The following is a 19,477-nucleotide window of genomic DNA, read 5'->3' on the forward strand; positions in this document are numbered from 1 at the left end:
AACATGAGTAGTTATAACAATTCCTCTATAATAACAATTATTATGAACTCCTGGTCTAGATCAGCAGCTTGTTCCTTTACCAAAAAAAGTAAAGCCACTCTCTGAGGACAAATGGCACATGAGAAGTGGTGTATATTTCCTTTTCTTTCAAAAAAAAAAACCAAAAAACAAAAACAAAAACAGAAAGAAAGAAACCCAAACACTTCGTATTTACATTTTTTCCATTTAAAAATTGGTCAGTGTGATTAATTCTGTTTTTAAATATAAGCTTCTAACGTGTTGCAGGTTTCAATGTACAACTCCTAGTTAGCTGATAGATTTAAGGTGCTGTCGAGGTGAGGGTGAGCACAGACCAAGGCCAACGCGGGGGAGTCTTCCAGACTGGCTAGACTTCCTGTGGGTAACTTTGGGGGGCGGGTTCCTGGGGGGAGGCAGAATACCAGTGGTGGGAATGGCAGAGCATTCCAGGGAATGGACTAGGCTTCCTCAGAGGGCTCGCTGTGCCTGCACACCATCACCCCAGGCCCCGCGTGGGAGTACACCTCCGGTGGGCATCGTCCAGACTCATCCTGGCCTACGCTAGGAGCGGCCTGGTTGCTTTGAAGCCCTTCCTGTGTCTCGGGGTCTCTATGCTGGTGCCCGACTCCCGAGGACCTCCGCTGTTGGCACGTTGCCTTTCACATCCTTTCTGGATTCCTTGTCCCCAAGGCCACTTGCTTTCCCTGCATTTCTTTAGGGCCTGCTCTTTGCCAAGGCTAAACGGATGATCAAAATCAAGGGCAGTATTAATGAAACATGATAGGTCCCATGTGAAATCTTCTCTCCTAACACATTCGCTCGATGGCAGGCACCTCATTGCCTTGTTTCCTCCAAATGAGCAATTCATGCCAAGAACATGAGTTTCCAGGGTAGGCTGGGAGAGGAGTTCTGTATGTCTACCGGTGGGTTCGGGGTATGTGGGTGGGTATGTGGCTGGAGGGATTCGTGGAACTTTCGTCTTCAAACTCACCTGTGAATGACAGCCTCTAGGACCTGGGGCTGTGACCTTGCATCCGTGCGTGTGTCAGGAAAGTGCATAGGGAGTTCTGGAGGAGGTGTGAGCACAGGCATGGAAGATGAGTTCTCGTACCTACAGACCCCAAACTGGTCTGATCTGAAACAAGGTTTTTAGATCACACAGGGGTGAGGCAAATACAGGGGCGTGGCAGATGGGAATATTTAAGTCCTCGAGGAACCAGAAAATATATGGTTGGTGACTAGGGTAAAACTGGCTCAGTTTCCAATTTTGGAATATAAGAAACATTGCTCTGAATGAACGATCGAATAGGTCAGATGGTAATGGGCAGGGAAGAAACATCTTGGACTAAGTTTTCTGATTGGAAAGCCAGAGGGAACCCCAGCCGAGGAAGACAGTGGCCTAGGCTTCAAGGCTTGAAGACTGGGCTTCGAGGCTTGCCCTGACACAGACTAGGCCCTAATCATAACCACATCACTCGGTGTCTCTGGGCCTCACTGTCCTTCATCTGTTAGGCCAGATCATTTCAACACTATACCAGCAACATTCCTCGGAACCCAGCCAGGTGGTAGGGCTTGTCGACTGCCCTCTAAGACACCTTTCTTCCCCACACACCGCCACTTATAAAACGAAGGGCCCCCTCTTTGCTGGGAAAGTGATCAACCCCCAAACTAGGCTCCTGTTCAAACCTGCTCCCAGAGGTTAAAGGCTGGTTATTAAGGCAGTTTAAGAAATGGACATTCTTCTCCCTCCTCGGATCCTTCCTGTGTTCTGCTAACCCCAAGGCAGCAGAGAGGGTTGGAAGGGGCAGTGGAGGTGCCGGGGAAGCACCCCTTCCTGCCAAGCCCGGCTTCCCGGGGCGGGGGGGCTCCTCTAGGGGGCCTGGAGCTCCTTTCCCCCTCACCACCTTTCTTTGGAGAAGGCCTCTGTCTGCACAAGATCGCCAGGGTGCTCAGAGATGCACCCACCGTTGAGGTCACCCAGTTTATTGTCTGGCAGGTCCTCCGGGTTGGTGCAGAGCTTCAGGGCGCGGGAGATGAACACGTCCAGGTCGAACTGGGGGCTCCCGCCCCCGTCGATGGGTGCGGGGTGGCCCGGTGGAGAGGCAGACAGGCGGCGCTCGGGGCTGTCGGGGGGTGGGCTGGCGCGCTCGGGGCCGACCTGCGTGCTCTTGACCCACTGCGCGATCTCCAGGAAGAGGCTGGCCGGCTCGTCTTCGCGTGGCCCGGCGTCTGCGGCCACCGCGGCACTGGGGGGCGCCCCGGCCGCCTGCTTCCAGTGCGACAGGTCCAGAATGAGCTTGGGCTCCGAGTAGTGGTGCGGCTTGTTGTCGCGCCACAGCAGCTTATCCAGGTAGGACGGCGAGCCCACTTTGTAGTCGCAGGAGCGGCCGCAGTCGGCCTCGAAGGCGCGCTCCATGGACGAGTGCGAGCGCTCCAGAAAGCGCTCGGAGCTGCTCTGCGAGTCCTTGCGCGGATCCACCTGCACGTCCTCAGCCAGCGGCGCGGAGCCCGCGCGCGGGTCGCGCTGTACCTCGCTGGCGTCCTGACACCTGTCCGGCCTCCACTCCAGGTCCGATGACAGGCTCACAGGGTACCTGCAAAGGTTCAGACGGACAGAACGGTGATTGTCCAACCTCGGGTGAGTTGGCTTCCTGGAGGGAGCCAGCCCCCTCGTCCCGGTCTGCCACCCACAGGCGGCCTTTCCATTCCTTCCCTGTCCCTCGAGTCTTGCGACCCCCACCTCCCGAGGTAGGAGAGTGATGGGACGAGGTAATGGGGAGCCTCCAGGGCTCAGGTGGAGGGGCTGATTGTTTGGCTTAACCCTTGTATTCTTCGGTATACATTCAGTACCCTACAGGTATTTCTGGAGCACCTTACCACCTGCCAGGCACTGGCACTGCCAGACACAGCAGTGAACAAAACAAGAAATTCCCCGTCCTCATGGCATCTATTTGCAAGTGCATCCACCTGTGCGGTGCTCCTCACACGCTGACAGATGCACACAGGTGCACACAGATCACCTGGGGACCTTATTAAATTGCAGCTCTTGATTCGGTAGCTCTGAGGCGGGGCCTGAGAGTCTGTGGTTCTAACAAGCTCCCAGGTGATGCTGATGCTGCTGGTCCAGGGACCACACTTTGAGTAGCAGGGCCCTCATGAGTGCTTCTCAGCCCCGGCTCAGATTAGAATCACCCCACACCCTCATTTCCGACTCAGTAAGTCTAGCGGGGGGGGGGGGGGCATCAGCATGGTTTTAACATGTCCCCAGGTGATTCTGAGGTACAGCCAGGACTAAGAACTCTCGCCCCAGTGGATCTGGTTGGATGCCCCACAGCACCCTGCATCCGTGCAGTGCAGATGGGATCTGTGGAAAGATCATAGACACCCTCAGGAGAGGCCAAAGGTCTTGGAATTCTGCCTTCTGTCAACTGCCCTGCAGCCACGGACAGCGAGCAAAGTCAGCTGGCCGAGAGCAAACGAAGGGCAGTGTGCAGGCTGGGCCCTCTCCTTCCCCTGCCAGGTACTCCATGCAGAACAATGTGGAGGGAGAGAGCTCAGAGGAGGCAGCGGCCAGCTGCTCACGGTACAGGATGCCCAGTGCTCAAACCCAACGCACCGAGGATGGGCAGATTTGGCCGCGAAGGGGCAGACGCATGGCAGCAGTCCACACGATGTGGTTTGTGAGGCACAGGAAGGCTCTGGTACGGCCCGCCCGCCCTCCCAGCAACGCCATTAGGGCAGGAGTCGCTCCCAGAGGTGAACACAACACTGCCTCCTCGCACAAGGGGCCTGGAAATTGCAGAGATTTCTAGGAGGAAGAGCTTGTGAAGACCCTTATCCTTGGCTGCTACACGCCAGGGGCCAAACCTTGGTTCTCTGAAGCCTTCACGGCGACTCTGTGGAGTTGGTATTATCACCCTGCCTTACAGGTGAGGACGCTGGTGTTTAAAGGTTAAGCCGTCTGCACAAAGCAGGAGGGCCTGCAGGAAGGAGTCTGCCATTGATTAGCGCCTCTCCCTCAGGCGGGTGTTAGGGGCAAGTTAGGAGCAGAAGCGTGTCAGGTCTAGAAACGGTCTGAGTTGGTGGGCAGTGGCCAGAGAAACCCTGCAGCACAGCCATGAGAAGCACGGGATGCGCCCCTCTGGGCCCTCACAGGCTGTGGAGTGGAGGGGGAGGGGCTGAGGGACCACAGTCAAGGGCGGGACTAGCATGGGGGGTAGCGGTCGGAAGAGTCTTCATTAATCTCTATTTGCTGGCGACTCTTGATAACAACAATCCACGACAACAAACCAACAAACCTGTCCCAAAATAGCAACATTGCCCTGGCCCTCCCTCGGTGCCTCCTTAACCTGAAACCGATCATCTGTCAAATGACAGAAAAGGAAAACTAGCTCATCTGTCACTTATGTAACTAGCTGTCACATTCCCACAGCAGCGGGGCTCCCACTTAGGGCCCCTCGGAGTCCTAGCTGCTAAGCAAGCCCTCGACTTCTATTTCTAAACCGAGCAGCTCTCGGCTCTCCCTCCCAGGATTACCAGATGGTGATGCCCCAATGTTTAGCTGCCTGAGCCCACGTCAGAACAGGAAGGGACCTAACAAACCATAACATGCCTGCACAGAGATTGTTAAAAATGTGTGTGTTCTACCCTCCTCTGAATCACTCACTGGTAGTGACTTCCGGGCACACGATGTTGGGGAGGATTCTGAGGGCGAGCCCAATTTGGCAGGAAAGAGTCCTGTGATGGCTCAGCAGTGTTGACCCAGAGGCAGACCAAGCAGGCCCCACACGAGGTAGCTATTAGCTGTGTGGCAAGACGCTCATCTCTAACCTCTCTGGGCTGTCAATTCATCATATGTCAGTGGGCACTAATAATAATGGCACGTCCCTTCATGGCATTGTCAGGAGGTGCAAATGATGTGAGCCACGCAAAAGTGTTGTGTAGTAGTAAGTTTTCCATGGTTGCCCTGCCGTGCGCTGGTGCAGCCTACTTTGCTAGGGCAGATTCCCATTCTGCTAGAAGTGAGCTCCAGTGATGGGTGCTCCTTAAATGCTTGCAGAACACTGTATGGAGTCCTGTGTCCAGTATACCCAGGGTGGGGGGGGGGGGAAGGGGTGGAGGCCGTATTGCACCAAGGAAGGTCCCCGACCCACACATGCTCATCTACTGGGAACACCTGGGGACAGGAGAGAAGGGCAGGAGGCTAAGTTGGAGAAAGCACCCGTGGGCTCTAGAGCTTGGGAGACAGAGGGAAAGGTCATGGCGCATCATGGGGGCCAAACAGAAATGGGAGTATAAGAGCATGGGTTCTAGACTTCAGGGCTGGAGGCCTCTGGAACTGCACCTGTCCCAGTTGGAGAGCTGGCTCTGGTTGGCGGCCATCAGCAGGATGTCGTCGATCTCATCTTCGATGCGGAAGGGGTGCTGTGAGGTGGGCTCGTCCTCGGGGCACGAGTATGGGCTCATGTAGGGATGCTGCAGCCCCATCTCTGCTGTTAGGCGATCCATGGGGTTAAAGGTCAGGATCTTCTCTAGAAAGTCAATGGCTGTGGGGAGCAAAACAGGACACGAAGGTCACTCATTGCCCTGCCCGCAGAGAATGCGACTCTTCTCTGACATTTGTTTTTGTACTTTCCCCTTTGTAAAAAGGTTTTTAGCCATTTTCTTTCTTGTGATCCTCACCACGATCCAGTGACAAGTTCAGAGCAGAGACTGATTTTTGACTTCACAAATGAAATCAACAGAGGCCCAGAGGGGTAAAGTGACTTCCTAAAGTCACTGCTGGTTAGAGAAGGCCTGGGGCGAGAACTCTGCCTTAGGGTGGATTTCTCCAGAGACGGGGTGGGGATGTAGGTAGTTCAGTGGTAGTGATCCCGGAAGCCCTGGTAGGGGAGTGGGAAAGAAGCCCCGACAAGGTGTGCCCTTGAGCAGGTTCCTCCTGTGGTCACCTGGGGCTCGGTTCCGCTGTGGGAGGGATCCTCTAGGAGACAGCATGGGACACACTTCAGAGGTGGCTCCACTTGTGGTGTCGGGGGGAGCTGAGGTATCTCTACGCCCACTCCCATGTGGTGGGGGTTGCATGCTGCTGGGGTGGACAGAGGAGCCTATGGCTCCCAGGTGCCAGCAGTGACAAGCCTCCATTGAGAAAGGTCACTGAGAAAGTGTGGCAGGTGGGACAGGACCAGGACTCCTGAGTCCAGTCCTTCTACGACATATTGCCCCTGGAGGTTTGACAAACAAGGGCAGGCAGGCTTGATATTAAAAATATTTAGCCACCAGGCTGCAGCCCTTCTGGGGACTAGGGACTAGATCAAGGGGAGATCCGAGGCAGCTGGAACCTGGATAGGCAGGGACACTCAGAAGCCTTCGGGAGTGGCTCGTTGCCAACCAGCATGAAAGTACATCGAGATACCGGCGGCCAGTCGGGGGTGGGGGGTGGGGGGTGGTGTGTGGGTGTGCACCGGCCAAGCATCAGCTCTGCACTCAGGTACTGGTGTCCTTTCTCCCAAGAGGGGGTGGGGCCAGCCATGTGCCCTGTGGGCTCTGCTCTGGGTTATCTCAGGGCAAGATCTACCTCTCTGGAGGTTTGCATTACCTCTGGGTGCTGGAGGCCCCACTTAAATCATGACTTGGCTAATCGTGTTACCGCCCTCGCGGTAAGGGAGAAATGCCGCTGAGCTCAAGGACCTCAGCCAGCACCACGACCCTGCCCCTCACTCCAGCCCTGGGTCTCTTTGCAGGAAGATTCACCAAGATTCAGGAAACTGACGGATTCAGAAGGTCACTGGCTTCCCAGGAGGACACGGCACTTCTTTGTAACCCTAGACGGAAAGATCAGTAATGCAACAGCAACCCTGATCACCGCCAAGTGCTCTGGGGTTCAGGGGGTGCTTCTGGGTCGGGGCTGCCAGACCTGAGAGAGCGTCACAGATTCTGGGAAGAATCGGGCACCGCAGCGCACAGCCCCGCTCTGGTACTGCCTGGCTCCAGGCGGGGCAAGTCTCTCCCTCTTGGGGCCGCCTCCCTCTCTGGGCCCGACTCTGGACCTTCTGACAAGGAGAGGAGAGAGTTGAAGCTCTAACCAGAGGCAGGCTTCGTCACCATCATCACTGTTACTGATAAGCACCCAGCAAACCCTGAAGCTGGAAAGGGCTACTCCACGGACTCTACTAAGAATCAGTCTCCTCTTTCCTCCCTGATAGCTCGTCTTCTAGCACGTGCCCACACACTTCTGGAAGCCCAAATATTAGAGCCTCCTTATATCTCACCCAAAGCTGCCCCCCTTTAACCTCCGCCCCTAAGCCTAGCTCTGCCCTCTGTGGTTCCCATGTGTCGGCATGTTCTCTCTTCCCCATGATTGGTTCCCTCACAATTCAAGGCAGCAGCAGCCGGGTCCTGTGCAAGCCCCCCCCCCCCTCCACCTGGCACACGCTGGCCCACATCTCCCAGCATCCCCTGCAGTTTGATGTGGTTGTGTGATGGGGGCCTTTGGGGGCGTGGAAGTGACGTGTATACCCCACTTTCAGGCCACATGCATAAAGATCTCTTGCAAGAGCCTCTGCTCTCTTCCCCTGGCTTCGACCAAAAGTGGGTGTCCAGGGGGACCCTGAAAGCTGCGTGTTAAAGATGGCGACACCTTTCTGACAGCCTGGGTCCTGGGCAGAGCCCCAGGCTCCCCCACTCTGTCCGGACTTGAGATGAGCCATGCATACACTGCTAGCAGGATCACTTGGGAGGTTCCAGGTTTATCTGCCACAGTGTTAGTTTTGCCTCAGCATAGAAACCCTACCCACCCACCCCCCTCCAACTTCTCTCCTCTGGGCTCAATCTCCCCACATGTTTTGAAGGCATTTCTAATATGAGACTTCTGTACAATTTTGTCACATTCCTGTGGCCCAGTAGACTCCAAACTGGACTTCCCAGAGCCCCAGGGGTTCTAGAAGGATTCTCAGGGGCAGCTCTGGAGACTGAGAGGCAGGTCAGCAGGGCCCTGAGGTCCCCAATTCTGCTTCAGCCAGAGCACTCCTTTTACTTGTTTTGATATTAGATTTCTTCACATTTGTCACTTATGATATATTTTTTTATTAAAAAAATTTTTTTTAATGTTTATTTTTTAGAGAGAGACAAAGTGAGCAGGGAAGGTACAGAGAGAGAGGAAGACACAGAATCTGAAGCAGGCTCCAGGCTCGGAGCTGTCAGCATAGAGCCTGATGCGGGGCTGATGCGGGGCTCGAACTCACAAACCATGAAATCGTGACCTGAGCTGAAGTCAGATGCTTAACTGCCCGAGCCACCCAGGCACCTCTATGACATAATTACTTCTTATAGTAAATGGAGCTCAAAACTGATGCCCCGATACAGTCTCAGGGACTGTCTCCCTTGTCCCACGCCTGTGGCTAGATGGCTGTGTCAGATGCTGAGGGACAGAGTCACCTAGACTGTCCTTTGAGCCTCTGGGGGCTACAGCCAGAGAGATACCCCTGCTTCTTCCCAGGCCTGCGGGGCCTCAAATGTACAGGAGAGGGAGTGACTGCGGGTCACCAAGTGCTCTTCGGGGCAGGGGGGCCTGACGCCCTTTCTCTCACTGGTATTTCGTATCAGTGACATCTCCTCCTAAAGCCAGAGATCAGTTGGAGACCTCTTCACGGCCAGAGGCAGGCAAGAGAATTTTGTTTGGAGTTGAGTTTTGGCACGTTGGGAGGGTGGGGCCAGCCTAGCTTTAGTGAACACCTGTTTGGCTACAGGATCGAGTCCAAACTCCTCAGCCTCTCAGTCCTTCTCACCTCTCCAGCTTTACTTCCTACCGCCGGGTCTGTGACTCGTCCAGCCGATGTGAGCCCTTACCACGTCCCTCGGTCCAGCTTCTCTGTCCCTCTCGGTGCGTGGTGGCTCCCTTCCTCTCCCCAAATACCCGGGGCTCCCGCCGGCCCCTTCGGATGTGTTCCTTAGTCTTTGTTCTCATCCCTGGCAGGTGTTCCTGGTCTTCCCAGCGAGACCACCTCTTGTGTCTCTGAACTTCCATCCCTAGCACTCTGGTGGCTTAATAAACGTCGGTGGATGCTGCTGATGACAGTGACAGTGAGGAGCTTTATCCCTCTCAGGACCAACTTTGATTTTGCCAAGACAAAGCCCGCCACTCTGAGAGCCAAGTCCCTGATCCAGAATTCCCAAGAGGTAAACGTACCTCTTGTCTTGTGGTGGGATTTCTACAGGGGCCTAGGACTCAAAGTAAATATACATGGGCTGAGTCTTAGTTTGTGGTGAATCAAATGACCCCTCTTCTCCTTTAAGGAAGGGAAAACTGAGGCAGCTTATGACTGAATGGGGATCATGGCCAAGGACATTTCTGAAAGACATTGTTAGTGCTTTCCTGATGGTCTAATTTGTAATAAGGACACAAAGTGGCACAGAATAAATATCCATTTTATAGCCTCCACTGCAGCAAGGTAGGGCTGTGGGACTAAGTTCTGGCCAACGAAACAAGAGTGACGGTGAGGTGTACAAATTCTGGCCCATGACCTTAAGGGCAAGGGGACCCGCCCTCCTTCCCTACTTTCCTCCAGGTGGTAAGAGGGCAGAATAATAAGATAGAAGGCGCTTAGGCCCCTGGGTGACTTTGTATAGCAGGCCCAGCATGTTGGGCCTGGACTGTTTGCTTTTAGATTATTATATAAGAGAGAAATAAACTCCGTAACTTCCTTTTACTTTTCTTTTCTTTAAATATTTAATTTTAAGTAATCTCTACACCCATGTGGGGCTCGAACTCACAACCGGGAGATCAGGAGTTGCACACTCCACTGACTGAGCCAGCCAGATACCCCTGAACTTCGTTTTTCTTAAAAAAGAAATGAATCTTATTTAAATCATTAAGAATTTGGGTCTCTCTTACAATTGGCTGAACCTGTATCCTACCTAATAGAAGGGTCTCCTAAGGAAGCCTCTAGCAAGTATGAGGCCTGGTGATAATGTTAACATTTAAGTTGATGAGTAACTATCCTATGCCCAGGCTTTACAAATTTTATTTTACTTACTCATCATGATGACCCTATGTGACGCATATCATTATACCCATTCTATAGTTAAGGAAACTGAGATGCAGAGAAGTTAAGAAACTTGCTCAAGGCCAAACAGCTACTCACTGATGGAATTGGGAATTGAGTCTGGGTCTGGGTCTCAAGCTCATAAAACTCACATCCTCTAAGAATGAAATCCTGCCATTTGCAACAACGTGGATGGAACTGGAGGGTATCATGCTAAGTGAAATAAGTCAGACAAAGACAGATATCCTATATTTTCACTCATACGTGGAACTTGAGAAACTTTACAGAACATCATGGGGGAAGAGAAGGGGAAAACATAGTTTCAAACAGAGAGGGAGGCAAATCATAAGAGATTCTTAAATATACAGAACAAACTCAGGGTTGATGAGTGAGGGGAGGGGTGTGGGGGAGAGGGGAAATGGGTGGTGGGCACTGAGGAGGGCACTTGCTGGGATGAGCACTGGGTGTATGTAAGCGATGAATCATGGGAATCTACACCCGAAGCCAAGAGCACACTGTATACACTGTATGTTAGTTAACTGGACAATAAATTATATTAAAATATAAAAATGAAAAAAAACCACCTCACATTCTCTGCACCACATCATCAAGGGGAAAAAGATAAAGGGAGAGGAAGCAGGGCAGGAAGGAAGGCAAGTGAAAAAGATGAGAAGGAAAAGGAAGCAAAAACAGGGGTAGACTATGGGAGACCACTAACGACTGCCTTGAGGAGGGCCTGATGGCTGCACTCCAGGGGCCAGTGACGCTCAGCCTGGAAGTGGCTAGGGCAGATTCCTGCTGCAGTGGGGCGGCCTTGGCTCCTACGTCTAAGGACTTCGCTCCGTCCTTTTGGAAGGAGACCGCCCCCCCCAGCCCCGCAGGGTGAAGCCAGAGCCCGGCCTCCAGGGTGCTGGCCTGGCTGTCCCACGGAGGTACCTTCGCTGTTCACTTCGGGCAGCAGCTTGCGCAGCGGCCGCTTCACCTCCCAGGTGCTGCTGACGAAGGAAGGCATCACCTTGAGCAGCTCGTCTTTGTCCTCCTCCCGGATCACGGGGATGGTCTCCAGGATGAGCTGCATCTGCTCCAGCTCGTGGGCCCCTGGGGAGCCAAATACCAGGTGGTTACGAGGGAGCTGCCCAAGTGGCTGGGGTGAGGGAAGCCCCCAGGTGGTTCTAGGAGGCCTGGGAGGGGCAGCACAGGACAGTGGGAGCAGCGCTGGGCCGGGGGCCAGGGCACCTGGGTTCTGGTCTTCCCTCTGCCACTAACTTGCTGTGTGACTGTGGGCAGGTTGCTTGCCATCTCTGGGGCTTGGCTTTGTCAAATGTCTCTGCTTCTGGAATGGACCAGTCTGATATAGCCTGATCAGCCAGAGCTAACAGCCGGGTCCAAGACTCCCAAGTCCCCTTTCCGGATGCCTCTCTGCATGTTCTTTAACAGGCTGGGAAAGGAAACGATTTTAAAACCAGGACTGAGCCTCACCTTTTGGTTTCCAATTAGGAGGATCCCAATGAGGAGGGGGAAATTCAGAAATAACAAATTGGCTTTGGAATGCGTCTTGGGAACTAAGTGGTACTGCTCACTCCTCAGGCAGTGGGAGGAGGACGGGTTATGCCAGGTCTGCGGAACAGGAGTGGAGTCAGGCATTTATTCGCTCCTTCATTCATTCACTCAATAATGACTTACTGAGCACCTTCTTCCTGGCAGGCATCAGGCAGGAAGCTCGTCCTTAAGGAGCTTCAGACGTTATGAGTCTCAGAACTCACAACTCCTGCCGCCCAGACACTGATGCTGTGTCAGCGCTGTGGCACTGCTGGTGAGGCTCGGGTCTCTCTCTTCCTTGTCCCCCTGGACCTCCAGACTCTTCTTATTTCCACTGCTCCCATTTTCCCTTCTGCTTGAGTACCCCTTCCACTTACCTCTACGGGTTAAATCCTTAACCAAGACTCTCCAAATTCAAGAAGTCCCCAGACTCATCTAGCTGCTCAGAGGGCCCTCCCCTTACCACCAATTCCTACAGGACTCCCATCTGCCGGAAGCTGGTGGCCTATGGTGGGGCCCTTCCATGTCCCCCAACGACGCTCTGTGTAGCACCAAGCACGTGTAGATGCTGTGGTGCTGCCCCAGCGAGTGCCTATAGCTCAGGTTCTATTCTGAAGCGGCCCCTTTGGCTGCCCCCACGGAGGACAGCTCAGGGACTCTGGGAGCCCCCTGAGGGGCCCCTGTCCAAATGAACACTCCAGACCAACTGCTCACAGTCGCAGGGAGAGAGGAGGAAGAGGCTGAAAACGTAGGACAGATGTTTTCAGGGGTCTATCTCAGGGTGTCTGAGTATAAGTAGTCACTTGATTTTGAAAGTTCTGTGCTCATAGACTATTTTTAGCCTCTCCAGTATTTTGCCTGAAATGATAATAAGGTGCCTCCAAGTAGCTCCATAAGGCCGTGCAGGTAATTTCCTTTTTTTAATTTTTAAAGTTTATTTATTTATTTGGAGAGAGAGAGAGAGCAATGGAGGGGCAGAGCGAGAGGGAGAGAGAGAGAATTGCAAGCAGGCTCCGCGCTGTCAGCACAGAGTCGGAGTGGGGGCTCGATCTCAGGATCAATGAGATGGTGACCTGAGCTGAAATCAAGAAGAGTTGGATGCTTAAGTGACTGAGCCACCCAGATGACCCCATACAGGTCATTTTAAAGAGAAAGACCAGGATGTTTTGTGATTGGCATGCTGTGTTTTTTTTTTTTTTCTTCTTCTTTTTTTGCACTCAGTTTGCCCTTTTTACAGAACGCCAGTAGAGGAGAAGTCAGATGACATGGCTAGTGACTTACCGGCAAAGAGCATTCTCCCCGTGAGCATCTCGGCCAGGATGCAGCCGGCGGCCCACATGTCGATGGCTTTGGTGTAGTTGTTCGGGGAGAGGAGCAGGCGTGGTGAGCGGTACCACTTAGTTACCAACCCTTCCGACAGATAACCCTGGAAGACAAATAAAACCCAGTTCTGATGATCAGCCATGTGTAGATACCCTCTCTCCCACGCACCTCCTTCGAGGATCTCTCCCCATCCGAAGGCAGCACCCCTTTCTGGATCCCTTCACTGTTGAACCTTACCTGAGTCCCAGGGGTTCTCCTCTGTGGACAGGGAGGCAACATACCAATATTTCAGAAAGAATACTTTCCCACCCCAACTTGACGTAACCATGCAGAACAAATCTGCCCTCATCTAGTAAGAAGATGGATAAATAGGAACCATAGTCAAGTTCATTACCACCATCAATGGAGTAATGATGAGAACCTGGAATTTCATTTATCCAGTGACTGAATCTCAGAAATAGCCCTACATTTGAAATCAAGCCAGTTACTTTGGTGCTGATGAGTAGAATTAATGTGGCTACAATGTCAGAGACACTGAGCCCCTGCTGAAAGTGGATAAGGCCAGCTTCGTAATGGGTGCAGGTAAACAGCATATGGAAACAGCCCTAAATGGCACAGTGGACACAGCTTTGGTTGGCTCAGAGGATTCTGGGAGTTCTACAGCGTGTCTTTTTTGGCAGACAGGTGTACTAGCTGACTTCAGCCACTGCTCAGGGATTTGTGCTCTGGGATCGAATCCTTCCCTACAAGATATGGTGATGACATAAGTGTTTTAGCACAGAATGGAAAATATAGCCAGGCAATTTGGAAATTGTTTTCTACATAATTCAGAATGTTTACCCCACAATGTAACCTGTGAGGTGTCCATTTGGATTACCTGGAACAGTCTCTTTAAATTGAGAAGGTAGACCCATTTTGGGGTCAAGGTGAGAGAATTCAGACTGAGGGGATACCATGGGAGACTTTAGGGATGGTCTTGTTATCTGCTGATGGAACCCCCCATTTAGCATTTGAATTGTCCTTTTTACTGACTGAAGAAGTATCACAGACCCAGGCTAAAGCAGATGAAAACTCAAGAAGCCCAAATACCCAGGAGCTTTTGATCAACACCTAGACTCTCTTTATGTGTTAAGCAAAGATTTATTAAATGTTTGAAACCTTCTGAGAGCCTGCAATTATGACAGCGGTTTTCTCTCCTCTGTGGCACATACTTCCTCAGAGTAGGGCCTCAAACTGGTGGAGGGAAGCGAGGAGAGAGGAAATGACACAGAGCTTCCCCGATCTCAATGCTCCGACCCAAATGGACTCCTTACAATCCCCTCATGTCCCCTTCTGGTCACCTGCCTTTCCCCCATCCCCCTAGCGACCACTGCTTTCTGTCCTCTAGTTTTGCTTTGTACAGAATGTCCTATAAATGGAGTCACAGCTGCTTTATGAGGTTAAATTCCTTCCATTAGCATAATGCAGCCAGACTCATACATGTTGTTGTATGTGCAGTAGGTTGTTAGGAGTTTAAGTTTGATTCTAAAAATTACAGACACTTGGGATGCCTGGCTGGCTCAGTCAGTAGAGCATGCAACTCTTGATCTCAGGGTTGTGAGTTCAACCCCCATGTTGGGTGTAGAGATTACTTAAAAAGAAAAAAAACCTTAGGGCACCTTGGTGGCTCGGTTGGTTAAGTGTCCGACTCTTGGTTTTGGCTCAGGTCATGATCTCATGGTTCATGAGTTCAAGCCCCACATTGGGCTCTGCACTGACAGTATGGAGCCTGCTTGGGATTCTCCCACCCCCACCCTGCCCACCCCCATCTCAAAACAAATAAAAATTTTAAAAAAATACATAAAATAAAATCTTTAAAACAATTACAGACACAAGCCAAACTGCAGAAGTTCACTTCTGGGTGGGCGGTTCGTAAATAAAGAATGGTCTGATTTATTTTCTAGTCAGAGGCTGAGACGGCCAGAGACTAAAGCGGAGTCACCCAGAGGGGAGGTGATATAAGGGGAGTTTTCTCTGATATGTAAATGAACAGTCTTTTAGGGAATGGAATTTCCTGTAATTAACTTCTGGCTCTCTGCAGCATCTAGGACTGCAGTGGGCACACAGAGGGGTGGGGGTGCGGGGGCTCCCTTCCAGAAATACATGCCTTGAAAGTAAAACAATGATGTTTGCCTGGGCAACGCTGCCCCTGGGCCAGAAATAAGGGCCAGGCCATGATAGCAGCTAAGAAAGTTCACTCACAGCTCTTCTTACTTTTGAATGAAAATCTAGAACCTGATGCTTTTTCCTTAACCACTAGCTGCCGCTTCCCTCTGGTTACTTGCCTCTCAAGCCCTTTTGAAAATATAGAGAAGACATACTGATGTGTTTCAGAAGCCATAGGGCAGAGGAGAATTTGGGAACCAACAGGAGGCTCCCTTCCTGGTTGGTGGGGACCTGGGGACATGGTGGCAGGGGTCCTGCCCTCAGCTGGGATGAGCCCGCGGTGTCTGAGCAAGAGTGGCTCTGGGACCCACAGCATACTGGTGATCTGAATTCAAGAAAGTTTCAGTGGAGTGATTGGGCAAAAGTCAGAATCCTCTAGAATGAAAAGAAAATATCTTTAAAGAATATCCAGGAGTGGAGACTCAGTTTTATCAGAAGGGCTCACAAATCAGTAAGTACATCGGCTCAACTGATATCCTTAAATGGCTTTCCTGCCAGAGCCTGCGGGTGGGGATAGTTGTAGATCATCAGACCTGGTCTCACACGGTGCACTGTCGAGCGAGTCGGAAGGCGTCACGGCTCCGAGGGGACAGGAAACCAACACTCCTACACTTCTCCGAGGCTACCTCTCAGCACGTGAGAGGCAAGACTGGAGTTGCCCTTTCCTGAGGATCCCTTTCCTCCTGCCACCCCATCCCTTGGTGTTCCGGTGGGAAGCTGGAGGTGCTGCTGGGGGGCGGTTGGACAGGGTTTCCTGTCGAGACCCCGTCACGGGGCCATCGGGCCTTCTTCATCTATTGCTCTGACCAGTCCATTTTGCTTCTTTGTAAGCGTCAGGTACAGCCAAGAGGAGGCTTTGATTTTGCAAAAGCATCGTAGGTGTTTGGGAAATAATCTAGCAGCAGCCGGCCTCTGAGGAGGGTAATTAGGGACCCCCGACAGATCCAATGGGAAGGTATAATTAATGCTCTGAGCATCTTCTTTGCAGAGAGAGCAGGGGGCACTGTGCTCAGTCCCAGCTGAGCTGCCTGCCAGGGAATGGAGAACAGCCTTGCTCACCCTCACCCCAGAAGGGTGGGCCCCGGCCCGCTGCTCCAGCGAGCGAGCACAGGGTGGGCTCCCGGTCTGGGCCACTTGTTTCTATGCCTCCACCCGCTCTGAGCCTGATCTCTTGTGTCTGGGAGACAAAAGGAAGGTTGGGGGAGAAGCATGTTCCAATAAGCCTTCCATTTCACCCTTCTGGCCCCTCATGAGGATAGGGCGAATTTAAAAAAAAATTTTTTTTTTCAACGTTTATTTATTTTTGGGACAGAGAGAGACAGAGCATGAACGGGGGAGGGGCAGAGAGAGAGGGAGACACAGAATCGGAAACAGGCTCCAGGCTCCGAGCCATCAGCCCAGAGCCTGACGCGGGGCTCGAACTCCCGGACCGCGAGATCGTGACCTGGCTGAAGTCGGACGCTTAACCGACTGCGCCACCCAGGCGCCCCAAGGATAGGGCGAATTTAAATGGGGATACATTTAAATGGCCTGAAGAATGAAAGCCCAGGCCACAGTAGCTGAGTGTGTGGTGTGGGGAGGACAAGGTGGGAAGGTTGGTTTCTCCCCTCATACTGAATGGCTGCTTAGGGCTACCCCTGCGTCCAGGCCAGGTGGGGGGCGGGGGTTCCGACAGCCTCACCTCCTCTACCAGAAGTCTCTGCCAGGTGTTGTCCCTGTGTATGGAAATGAAGGTGATGATTAAAACCTTCCCTGCCTTCAAAGAGTGTATAATGCGGTCAAAAAGATGAAATACGGACTATGATTGTCGGAAGGATAAGGAAATGATCTCGGTCAACATTTACGTGGGACTTGCTCTGTGCCGAGCGCTGTGTTAGCATTTTACATGCATTCATTCTGTAGTCTTCCCATCAGCCTCTCGATGCAGGCTCTTCACAGAGTAGTAACACAACCCGCCCAAGGTCATATGACCAGGAAGTGGCCCAGGATGTCTGGCTCCAGAGTCATGCTCTAACCTGTACGTTGCTGGACCTCCACCACCACGCACATCAGAGTCCTGGGAAGCAGCGAGGAAGAGGCATACTTAGAACGCACAGGGGCATGTCCGTTTAGCGGTGGGTCAGGAAAGGCTCCACGCCGATGAGGTTCGAGCTGGTCTTAAAGGATGGGGACATCTTAGGTAGTTTTGTGGTGACAATGGGCACCAATGCGAGTAAAGATGGGGGGGGAAGACCTGGAATGTGTTCAGGGGACAGAGAGAAATCTGGGCATGTGGACAAATGGATGAGGGAAGAGGCAGAGGAGAATGACCTTTGTTCTGAAAGTTAGTGGTTGCCAAGGACCCCCAACAATGGGAACCAGGGGAAGTGCTTGTGAGATGTACAGATCGCCCAAAGTTACTGGCTTGGAGTCACGGAGGTCCATCTTGAATGAGCTCCCCAGGGAACCTGTGAGCCCCCCTCCCAGTTTGAGAACACCAGGAAGAACAAAGGAGGGCTGCAGAATTGGGGAAGGAGGGGTCGTGAGTAGGACAGGAGCTTCACTTTACACTGGGAGAGGTTGCTCTGCTTTTCCCGTTGGCCCTGGGCAGGCCTTCCTCCTACGGTATGGCTCTTGCGGATTCTTAGTACCGGGGAGGGTGTTGTGGAGCACAGCAGTTACAGGCTCTGCAGTCCTTGTTGCTCGCAGCCTGAAGAAACCTGCAAGCCCTGGCCGACAGCAAGACGCTACTCTCTGGATAGCAGGGGATCATGGGGCTCAGGAAGGCCTTGGGAAAGCCCCCGGGCACCGTGCTTCCTTGCAGCGCACAAATACACCCCTGTCTGATCTAGAAGAAACTAGGTCAAGGGAAAAAGAAATCAGGCTATGGAGGAGTAGAATTTTTCGCCTCAGGGGTCAATGGGGGTGTTGCATGGATGCTGTGATTCTTGTGGACGTGCTAGTTCCCAGAAGACCTTCTGGTGAGCGTGCCGTGGAAACTGAAAGAATACACACAAGGAACGGGAAAGTCACACACGGAAGGGGGTGGGGGTGGCATGAGAGCTGCCTTTAGGCATTTGCAAGTCTATCATATGGATGAGGAGTGAAGCTTGTTCGCTGAGACTCTGGGGACACACGTGAGCCAAAGCATGAGACAGAAATCTATGTAATACGATAATAATAGCTAACATTTACCGAACTCCTCAAACTGCTCTGCTTCATATGGATCAACTCACTTCATCCTCATAACACCCCCATGAGGTAGGGACTCTCATTATATCCATTTTTACAGAGAGGAATCTGAGGCACAGAGAGGGGAAGCACTCTATCTATGGTCACACAGGCTGTAAGAGACAAGCTGGGTTCCACCCCAGGCTGTGCGGATGTAGCACCACCCCCCCCATCTGAATATGCAGCTCTGCTGCCTTTCACGTGAGGAAACCCTCTAAAGCTAAGTGGGGGACTGGGCTCCTAACAGGCTGAGGTGTCCGGGCACAGCACGGACAGGCTTGTGGAGAGACGTGCCAACACCACCCTCCTGGTGGACATCTAGAGCACAGCTTCCAAGACTGTGGCGTGCACTCGAATACTCAGGGATCCAGGCTGATTGAAAGCAGATTCCGTTTCATCAGGGGGACAAGGTGATGCCGATGCTGCAGCACTGACCTTGGACCAGCAAAGCCATCGCTGACCTTTAATATCACACCTTGCCCTAAGGAATTATGATCTGCCTTGCTCGCAGGCCAGGCAGATTTCTCATTCAGAGCAGCAGGCTGACCTATAATAGGGGTTAATTCTTTGTGTTACAGACACCCATCAAAAGATCATTTAGAAAAACAACACCCTCCCAGAGGCCCCTCTAAGCACAGAGGTACGGTCCCCCGCTCTCCAATCTTTTCCCCCTGAAGGTATAATTCTTACTTGTGCCAATATCCGTATCAGGCGTGCTAGAAGCCTTTTTAAAAAGAAAGAACACCACAGCCAAATAGCCGTTCTTATTGTTGACTCCACACTCATTCTATTAAACTCATTTCCATGAAAATGTGCAGCAGGGAACCTCTCAAGCCGAGGAAAGGAACACACAATCTTAGAAGCCAAGTGCACAGCACAATCCTTAGTAAGTCATCGGGTACATTCTGTTTATGCAGCTGAAATGCACACAGGGGAAGGAATAATATGGTTAAATCAGCTGCACTGAGTTTTCATTACCTTCAAGATGCCCTAAACGCTCATATGTCCCCTTTTTTCAGGGCTGCCCCTTCCCCATTCCATGCTCTAGGGGATCCTGTCCAATGAAATTCACAGTCTCTGCCTAGGTTTCCATGGAAATCAACCAAAGCCCAGTTAAGTTCCTATAGGTCTGCAGACTCCAT

At 52.2% G+C, this 19,477-nt stretch overlaps 1 protein-coding gene across 2 annotated transcripts in view; it reads right to left on the reverse strand.

Moving 5' to 3' along the window:
* Positions 1-1,915: 1,915 nt before the first annotated feature.
* The window catches only part of MAPK4 (mitogen-activated protein kinase 4), a 50,893-nt gene continuing 33,331 nt past the window's right edge, over positions 1,916-19,477 (reverse strand). Inside the window, exons 2-5 of one of the 2 annotated variants that reach the window (XM_047086129.1) lie at positions 12,879-13,023; positions 10,995-11,156; positions 5,363-5,564; positions 1,916-2,612 (exon numbers count right to left, since the gene is read on the reverse strand). In XM_047086129.1, coding sequence (XP_046942085.1) covers positions 1,916-2,612; positions 5,363-5,564; positions 10,995-11,156; positions 12,879-13,023 — 1,206 coding nt within the window. Of the gene's footprint in view, positions 2,613-5,341; positions 5,565-10,994; positions 11,157-12,878; positions 13,024-19,477 lie in introns of both variants that reach the window. The other variant, XM_047086128.1, reaches the window with a different exon arrangement.

This window comes from Lynx rufus, unplaced genomic scaffold, assembly GCF_022079265.1.
Source record: "Lynx rufus isolate CCGP_SWC_20201006 ecotype Redwood Valley unplaced genomic scaffold, mLynRuf1.p SCAF_20, whole genome shotgun sequence".
In the NCBI taxonomy this organism is placed as follows: Eukaryota; Metazoa; Chordata; class Mammalia; order Carnivora; family Felidae; genus Lynx; species Lynx rufus.